Below are 9,775 nucleotides of genomic sequence, written 5' to 3'. Positions count from 1 at the left end.
TAACAGGGTGCGTCCGCACCCTGCCAGTTGTACCTCACTCCCCTCTTTTTTCATTTCTTCTTTATTTTAATTTTTATTATTTTTATTTATTTTTGATTTATGATTTAGTGTCTACAAACACCTATTCTCTTCTTATTCTCTTTCACCTGTCACTGTGCTTAATACTTCAAAAATTATTTTAATCTTTCTCTTAACCGTCTCTAATACATATTTTTACTTATTTATAACACTTCCTTTCCCTGTCACATGAATCTCATTTACAAAAGATCATGCAACTAACCTACCAGCGAACAGAATCCTTGGCCGTTTTTATTGACCTAAGTAGAGAAAGTTGAGAGACTTTTAAGCTCCCTTCTCTTCTTTTCTGTTAAAATCAAACTCTCATTCTATTCTGACTTTTGAAAAGCTGGAAAATGTGTACAAATAAATCGTGGAAAATAAAATAAACTTAATAAGTACTAACTAACAATCTTTTTTGCTTTTATATAAAAATTAGGGACTAACAATCAATCATGATGGAGTTGATATAAAGACATAATCAATGGTGTCTTAATTGGGATAAAAGTGATACAGCTCTGACATTAATATATGCTCTGCAATCTTGCATACTTAAATGATGACCAAATTTTTCATGATAGGAAAATGAACAATAAATAATGCGACGAATACAAGTAGCAAACCGAGAGAGTATAATATTTTATTTTCTGAGAAAATTGAAGTGAAAAAGAAAAATGAATTTGAATCCCCGACTGAGGGGTAAAAAAGGAACCTTTGGTAGCATATGGTAAGGAAAAAGGCTTCCCATTATTTTAGAATCAAACTCATTATGATTCCTATTTTTCAAAGTAAGAGGTTGGATCCAGCCCCACATGGCACAGTGAAAAGAATCCATCCAAAGATTTCACCCATCTTGTTTTGAAGAAAATAAATTAAACTTATCTATCATGGAGAACAGTTCTATGTGGAGCTCTTTTCTTTTCTCTCTCTCTTTCCCTCATTATATAAACCCTGCTGGACAGACAACTTTTCCTTCACTCCTCGTCCTTTTCTCTAACAGTCTCAGGAAAGTAACGAAACCCAAGATATGGGTTTCCTCTTCAAAGCCCTGCTCTTCTCCCTGTTTTTGTTTTTGTTCTTACACCGCTCACCAACAAAAGCTGAGGATTTCAATGCCAGTGCCGCCAGAAGTTTATTAGCTTCTAACTGCAACTGGTTCAGAGGGAAATGGGTATATTACCCTACATATCCTCTCTACGACGCCTCCAAATGTCCATTCATCGATGGAGAATTCGACTGCAAAAAATATGGCCGACCTGATAACATGTATCTCAAGTATAGATGGCAACCATTCTCCTGTAGCATTCCCAGGTCAGAGACTCAGAGACCTTTCCGCCACAATTACAGATGGCAACACAGATGACCATGTACCCATATAATAATAATAATAATAATATATGCCTAGATATAGCTCAATTATTTATTATGTGGTTTAAAACGTTCACAATGTTTCTAATTGCAGGTTCAATGGGCTGTATTTCTTGGAGAAATGGAGGGGAAAGAAGATCATGTTCGTGGGTGACTCACTCAGCTTGAACCAATTCCAGTCCTTAACGTGTATGATTCAAGCCTGGGTTCCAAATTCCAAGATTTCATACATCAAAAGAGATGGCCTTACTTCAGTTACCTTTCAGGTTAGTCATCAGTGGGCTTCCCACTTTTGATTCTTGCTTATCTTCTGTCTGAACTCTGTTTCCTTTTGCTCCCTTTTAATGATTGCTCACTGCTTTGAATCTGTGCATGCATGTCTTGTCCCCTTCTCTTTCAATCTTTTGACGAGGTAAAGTTTTTCATTGTCTAAACTATATTCTGCTAGTTGCAGCAGAGCAGTATCATTATGCTTTTGGTGGATTCAAATCTTTTTTCGGTGCATTGGTTTGAAAGGCATGATACAAACTCCTTTTCGAAATGCAAAATATAATTAACATGATCCAAATTAGCACTCCATAGATTCAAAGAACACTAGTTTTTTCCGTAATATTAAACAGCGCTTTGTTTTTTAAAATCAAAGTGCCTGAGAGTGAGCCATGGAGGCTGGAGTTGATTTGGTTTGTGTGCATTAAAAGTGGAGCGTGATTGGTGGAGGGCCTTGCTTTTGCCGGGGACATGTCAGGCTGTTATATTTCCGTGGTTATCAATTACTCAATACATGTGAAATTTTAAATATCAAAACGCTACGCTTTTACTATCGGTATGACCCGACGTGGTACTTTAACTGTCGGTGCTTTTTAAGTTCCTTTCAACACCAACATAGCCAAATTCTACTTTTAAATCTCTTCTGACCTTGATCATTTTATTATAGAATTTAGAAGAGTTAATTACATATTTGATATTTAAATTTTTAATAAAATATATAAATGGGTATTTGAAGAAAAATGTGCAATTTATATTTGAATTTTTAAATTATGTACTTCTTTGGTTTTATTGATACTGTTTTATTTGCATAATTTTTATTATTCCAATCTAATGTCTTTTTAAAAGTTAAAAGAAAATTTATTTTCATTTTTCCTTGCTACTAATAACCTTTTTTTTTTTTCACTTGGACGATAAAATTATGTTCAAGATCGGTCAATTGTTGGATGCCACATGACATCCAGATGGCATCCACTTGAAATTTCCACAAAAATATTTATAATTTTATTTGACATATGATGTACCACATGACTTGTACTAGTTAGATGCCACATAAGGCAGTTAAGTTAAGGGTGTCGGAGTTTAGGTTAACATGGTCTATTATTTGAAAGTTTAGAATGTAAATTGTACACTATTTTCCTTTATATACTAATTTGTACACTTGACTTTAATTGGAATAATAAATGTGTAATTAATTTAATTGGTCCAAATTGAAATCCAATAAAGTCTAAACTCCAGTTAGTCAATAGACCAAATTGACAACTTGGTATGTACACCAATACTTTTTGGTATCTATTTGTTGAAAAATATGTTAAAAAATATTAAAGTGTTTACATTTCAATCGTTTCAGTACTTATGAGAAGCAAATATATTAGGATTGAGTCTTAGTTGTCCAACAAATTAGCATGACTTTTATTTATTTGTTGACTTGTGAGTCAGAACTTACATATTGGGCAATGCAAGGTAACAGTGATCACTAGGTGTTTCAATTCAACTTTCAAAGGGGCCAGTTTTGTGAGTTCCCTGCTTACACGGCTTTTCTTCCATTTTCCAAGTAATTTCTGCCTTGTGGCAAATTTGGCCCACCTTAATTCCATTCCCAATCAGAGATGACAAGCTAAGTTTAGGGCAAGAGATGCCATTCTGACAGGTTTATGTTCGTCCAAACTCCTTGAACTATCTTCTTTGAGAATTCAAGCACTTATCAGTCATGCATATTCATTACAATTAAACTAGCATGTCCACATGCTCCATTGAAATCGGTTGCCTGTTTATACTCTTTTACTCATCATCTAATGCTATCTTGTATTTTTAATTAGACATACAGTTGGAACTGATTAGACATGAAAAATTTTATTTTAAATATTAAATTTTTGGATCAGAAGTAGAATTTAAGAAATAGAAGAATATTTACACCTGAAACAGTACATGTTTTCATTTTTTTTATATTTTATTTTTCAGGATTATGGAGTAAAGATATTGCTATACAGGACCCCGTACCTAGTTGACATAGTTAATGAGGCGGTGGGAAGAGTCCTGAAGCTGGACTCAATCAAGAGCGGCGATGCATGGATGGGCATGGACATGCTGATCTTTAACACGTGGCATTGGTGGACTCACACCGGAAGAACCCAACCGTAAGATCAATTTCGCTTTTATCTGCTGGGCTAGGTTCACGTTAAACCCGATGGACCTACAAATTTAAACCCAAAAAAGTAGTTCGGTTTTTATTGCCCAATTATTTTAAATTTTATAATTAAATAATATAAATATTTTTCCTGTTTTTAGTATATTTTAAAATTAAAATAAAAAATTAATTTTAGTGAACAAATATCGTCAGATTAGACCAGAGGCGGAGGGATAGGTTAGTAGGAGCCTCGTCTCAAAAATTTATAATATTTTTTGTTTTGTTTTAAATATTTATAATTTTATTCTTAATTTTCTAAAAATTTTATAATTTCATCTTTAAATATTAAATATTTTATTTTTATCCTCTCAAATTTAAAATTCTGATTTTGTCACTGAATTGAGGTAATCTAATCCAAGTCTAAAGTTTTATAATAATTGAAAACTTGGTCTAGAAGAAAATTATTATGATGCTACCGTTTTTTCTGCAGATTTGATTACATACAGGACGGTGGTAAAACGTACAAAGACATGAACCGTATGATTGCATTTTACAAAGGACTGACAACGTGGGCCAGATGGGTCAACCGCAACGTTGATCCTTACAAAACCAAAGTCTTTTTCCAGGGGATTTCTCCAACGCATTATGAGTAAGCAACTCTTCTATTCAATTTTTCTCCAACAATTTGTTTCGTTGATTTTTAATATCTATGTATTTAAAAAATTAATTTAATTATACACATTTATTATAAAACTATGAAATAAAAGTCACTTGGATTTAAAATTCAATATATGGCAATTATGTTTTCATTATTAGTTTTTCATGCTATGTTGTGAGTGTTGTAATTTTTATTTTTCAAGACTATAAATTATTTCATCAAATATATTATTTTTTAAATTATAATATTTTTAGAAAAACATTTAAAACAAAAAAAAGAAAAATAATAAAAAATTTCAACAATTATAAACTTTTGTTAAAATGTTATAATAGATGATGAGATAGTTTTTGTCTCTTTCTTTTTTTTTTCTCCTTTTTTCACTCTAATATATATTATTTAATTTCATATTATGATTATGTTTCATTATTATGATAATGTACAAAATTTTCATTTAATTTTTTAGAAAGAAGAATTGCATTTACTTCATCAAACTCGATTACATCGTCAGCATCTACATAGATCAAATTACACAAGAAACTAACCCACGATGTTCCTATAACATGAAAGTTAAGCGTCATTAAAAATGGGAAAAACCCATTGGGATGAAAACCTTGCGATAGGAATAAAGAGTACCCAAACTATCCATGTATATCTAAATCCCCATGATGAGACCTCAATTAATTCATAGACATAACATCTTTTAGCACAATATCTTTTATGGTGGACGGCAATACAGAAAAGTCCCGCCATATCTTCAAATCTTCCCTTATTTCCTTTGCCTACCTTGCAATCAAATGAGCTGCCGCATTAGTTTCTTTATGTGCAAAGTCAACTGTCTGGACACTCATGCCTTGTATTAATTCGGAACAATCTTCCACAAGATGCCATGATACTCTTATGAACTTCTTATCGTTTACCCAGTTAGCCACCAATTTATTATCCTCCTCAATCTCAGCTACATGAGTATTGTTTTCCACACAAATCGCTAAGGCCCATGACAGTGCCTTCAGTTCTGCCTCTACAATACTGAAATGGTGTGTGCAGCTTCTACACCCTGCAATAATCAACTCACCATTGCCATTTCTCACTATAAACCTTGCGCCCATCATTGACCGTCCATCTTTGTCAAAAATAGTAGCATCAGAGTTGAGTTTAGATCCATTCCGTCGGCTCCACCTCTCATTTGGCAGCAACCTCTGTTAATGTGATAATCGATTAGTGCAGTTGACCTCTTGGTATTGCCTACGCATATCATACCCCAGGTTTACCACTTCAATAGGCACCATTCTTTAGTTCTTAAATACCAATAAATTACAAGCTTTCCAGATTGCCCAAAACATGCAAATGATGTCTTCCAGCTCCTCTTTGTCGACTTCTTGACATATATAAATGAAATTGAGTGAAATTGAGTACCAATATCCCTAAAGCCCCAAAGAGGTTAATATTCTAAAAAAAACTCTTGTAGTTAATTAAATTTATATTCTAAGTCTTTATTTTTATATTACAAGTAATTAAACCTCTTAAATGTTATTCACACTCAATTAAACTCTTATTTGATGAAAAATGGTTTAATATTGCTTATCATCTTTGTCAATTAAAATAACGTGATATGGATGACCTGGAATAAATTTTGCATATTGCATTAAAAGATATGTATCAAATATATAAATTCTTTCTTTGTTTTTTTCATTAATATCATAGGGAAAAGTTTATTGTACGTCATCTATAGTACGTGGCAATTTTATCTCAACTAGCAAAAAGGGTTAATGGAGGTTAAGCGATGTAGCAGTTTCCATTCATATTAATAAGGATTTGATTGGTTCTAAATAAATGTTAATAGACTCAATTGATTATAATGAGAAGCTATGGACTTAAATGAAAAAATAATTAAGTATTAAGGTTTGTTTTGTATTTTAGCTTAATTCATAATGAGCAGCAACAAATTAGTTTTCCTATGTTACCATAAAAGGGATAAATTGGTTTTCCTATATTGTTTTCGAATTTACTTATTAGTCAACGTAGTGCCGCTGCAAACAGAATTTAGTGGAAGCTTTTTTCATCTCTTTTGCCTATGTAACTGCTGCATGAATATATATTTAAAATTCTTTGTTTGAGACATTTAATTATGATGTTGATTGTGGGAGTTGGCAAGACTAACCAACAAATGTAAACAAATGTAGAGGAAAGGATTGGAACGAACCAACACAATCATGTTCAGGACAGAAGCAACCATTCTTTGGGATTAGATACCCAGCAGGCACACCCATGGCTTGGGTTGTTTTGAAGAAGGTCCTCAGTAGGATTAAGAAACCAGTGTATTTGCTCGACGTTACAGCACTCTCACAGTATCGGAAAGACGCACACCCATCAGCATACGGCGGCATACACAGTGGCACAGACTGTAGCCACTGGTGTCTTCCAGGTCTGCCAGATACCTGGAACCAGCTTTTATATGCAGCACTTTTTAGTTGAACCATTGGAAGCTTAGGACAAAAGCGGTAGGTAGCTAGAATTTGCATGAAAACCATCTTGTTTTCTACCCTAAGGAATTTCTTTTCGTCGATTATTGTGCAAGTGGGCAATAAGAGAAATCATCAGAATTCAATTGTAAATTTTAATTTGTTCCAGCACAAGTTCAAGAAATTTCCTTTGCTAATTCAAAAATCTTATTAGCTTCTACCTTTGTAATCCCTATTGCTTTCTTTTTCTTCAACACATGTAGCACAAGTTCATCCTTCTGTAGGAATATTCTATTGGGAAATCATGCAAAATAATTAAGTAAAATGCAGCCAAGTTTTAAATTTTTTCTGAAATTGAGATCAATGTCTAGACACTAAATGCCGATTTCCTCTAGCTAAGAAAAGGAGGTTTATACTTTCAACTCTAGATATTGCAAAAGTCTACAAGTACCAATGAGTTAGGATTGTTGAAAACCACAAGCTGTCTAAATGCCTAATCTCTAATGAAAATCCACACAAACTAGGGAAAACTCTTTTGGAGAGCGCGGTTTCTAGTGCTAGTTTGAGACTTTCGGTTTTCTTACTTTAAGAGTCTCCGATTGCTTTTCTCAAAGCAGTTGTATGTTATGTACAGTTCTAAGACTCTTATTTATAGGTAAGTACATAAATCCTTACCCTAATAGGATTAACATAATCTTTATGTTTATTTATAAAATGAGCTCAATCTAATTGAACTCTTTCAATTAAATCCTTAGAGTTCAAAAAATCTTTTGCAATTAAGTTCAATTTAATTCCCCACTTAGTCACTGCTATTAGGTTCTTAACATGTTGGTACTTTTATACACAAATTTTGCCTCAAAAATTTAATTAAAAATTCAGAGACAAATTACAATTTATTTCTTAGATGTGGAGTTTATAATTTCTGGTATTCTTTGTAATCAAGAATGTCTTCTGATTAATTTCTTCAATCTTTGCTTCAAGGGTCTTATAACTTGATCTTGAATGAACAATGAACAATTTATGCACTTCGCTTCAAGGATCTTATGACTTAATCTTGAGTAAACAATTTGGGTATTTCCCTTCAAGGGTCTTATGACTTGATCTTGAAAGATTCTTCACACTTCAAGGGTCATGACTTGATCTTTGTTGTCGAATTTGCACACGTAAGTATATGTATCAAACAAGTAATATAGATAGTAAGTCTAGATTATCGTTCCCACAAGGATTTGTTTTGAAAGCTTCACTAAGTACTAAAATTATTAAACTAATTAATCTTATTTAAGTAATTCGAAAATTGAAGAAAAACTAACTAAAACGAAATTAAAATAAACACTAAATTAATCAACAAAAATTAAATATATTGAGAAAGCAATAGATTAAAGACCTAAGATTATAGGTTTATTCAACACTTCATCTGATATCACCTTTTCTTATTATTTACATTCATGGGTGGCTTTACTAACTTAGAATCCAAAGCTATGTACAAGTTCCGTCAAGATGCTTGCACAAATACCTAATTTAGTTGGGTCATTGTATATTTATAGGAATCAGTTAAATAAGGTTCATGAAGCTAGTGTTCCAATTTGGCTGTGTATGACAATTGACGTATGTCTACCCGAATTGCAAATCGGATCACCTAAGTCACGTGAACATACACTATTCAAACCTTAGTCCAATCTAAATTCTCTCTGTCAAATCTCAATTAGATTCACTGATCAGTTAATTGTTGGTCAGACAATCAAAAGTATTAAAAACAGATTTACATAAGCAAAACTATACCTATTCATAGTAAATAAAAGAGAAACAAATATTCAGATTACATGTTGAAATCCACCACAATCTAAGAAAGATAATTAAGCAGATAATAACTAATAAAAACAACATCTAAAGAAATTTAGCTATGAATCCAAGTCAAAGAAAATAAAAGAAACACGAAAGTAGAGAAAGAAACTAAGTATTGAAGCTTTGCAATCTCAATTCTCTCTCAAATTCTCTAGTTTACTTGCTTTGTTCTTGGCTCCAAATTTCTAGAATAGTTGCTTGCTGTCTCTTCCTTTAAACCTATGAAAAAGGTCCTTTAAATAGGCTTTAAGTAACCTAATTTTTAAAATTTTGTCAAATTTTTATTTTTGAAAAATCGCCCTGTGCCGCGGCCATATTTTTTTGGTGCCATAGCACTGATTTTTTGGCGCCACAACACTCTAACCTCGAGACAATGTATGGTGTGCCATTTTAGCTCAACGCCCGACCATGTTTTCCAACACTACAGCCTTGGCTTCCTCGGCACTACAGCCTTGTTTCTCAGCACTGCAGCTTTCCTCCTCCTACTGCCTTGTGCAGAATTGCAACAGTTGAGCATTTTCCAACGTCATTTTCACCTTGATATGATTCAACCTGAGCAAAGTGGTAAACATAAAAGTTTTGTTCCCGTCTCTTAACTTTCCAATGGCTTAAGAATCATATCAATTGAACTTCATAAGTGAAAGATATGCGCCAAATACCAAATCATGTTCAGTTTATGCATACTACTGTAGTACTTCGACTTAGACAAATATTTTGACCACTATCCAATCAGAATTGGGTGTAGTGGTAAACATAAAAGTCATCTTAATGTTCTAATGGACTAAGAATCTCTTCATTTAGAGTTATGCATAGAGAGATATGGTCAAAACACCGAAATATATACAAATAAAGCCATCACTATACTCACACGGATTTTCATCAAATGAGCCTTTTTGATCAAATTTTCTACAAAAGCAATAAGAGAAATCAACAATAACTACTCTTAAAGTAATTTAAAACAAACTAACGTAAAATTCAACTAAAATAATTTAAATTAAC

The 9,775-nt window shown here is 32.7% G+C and overlaps 1 protein-coding gene across 1 annotated transcript; it reads left to right on the top strand.

Moving 5' to 3' along the window:
• Nucleotides 1,014–7,154, top strand: LOC18612994 (protein trichome birefringence-like 39). The gene is made up of 5 exons (XM_007049996.2): nucleotides 1,014–1,368; nucleotides 1,520–1,691; nucleotides 3,652–3,827; nucleotides 4,308–4,466; nucleotides 6,656–7,154. Exons 1-5 carry the CDS (start codon nucleotides 1,085–1,087, stop codon nucleotides 6,945–6,947), a joined length of 1,083 nt encoding a protein of 360 aa, XP_007050058.2. The 5' UTR covers nucleotides 1,014–1,084; the 3' UTR covers nucleotides 6,948–7,154.

This window comes from Theobroma cacao, chromosome 1 (genome assembly GCF_000208745.1).
Source record: "Theobroma cacao cultivar B97-61/B2 chromosome 1, Criollo_cocoa_genome_V2, whole genome shotgun sequence".
Lineage (NCBI taxonomy): Eukaryota > Viridiplantae > Streptophyta > Magnoliopsida > Malvales > Malvaceae > Theobroma > Theobroma cacao.
The sequence above is the reverse complement of the archived record's forward strand: the minus strand, read 5'-3'. Positions and strand labels throughout refer to the sequence as shown.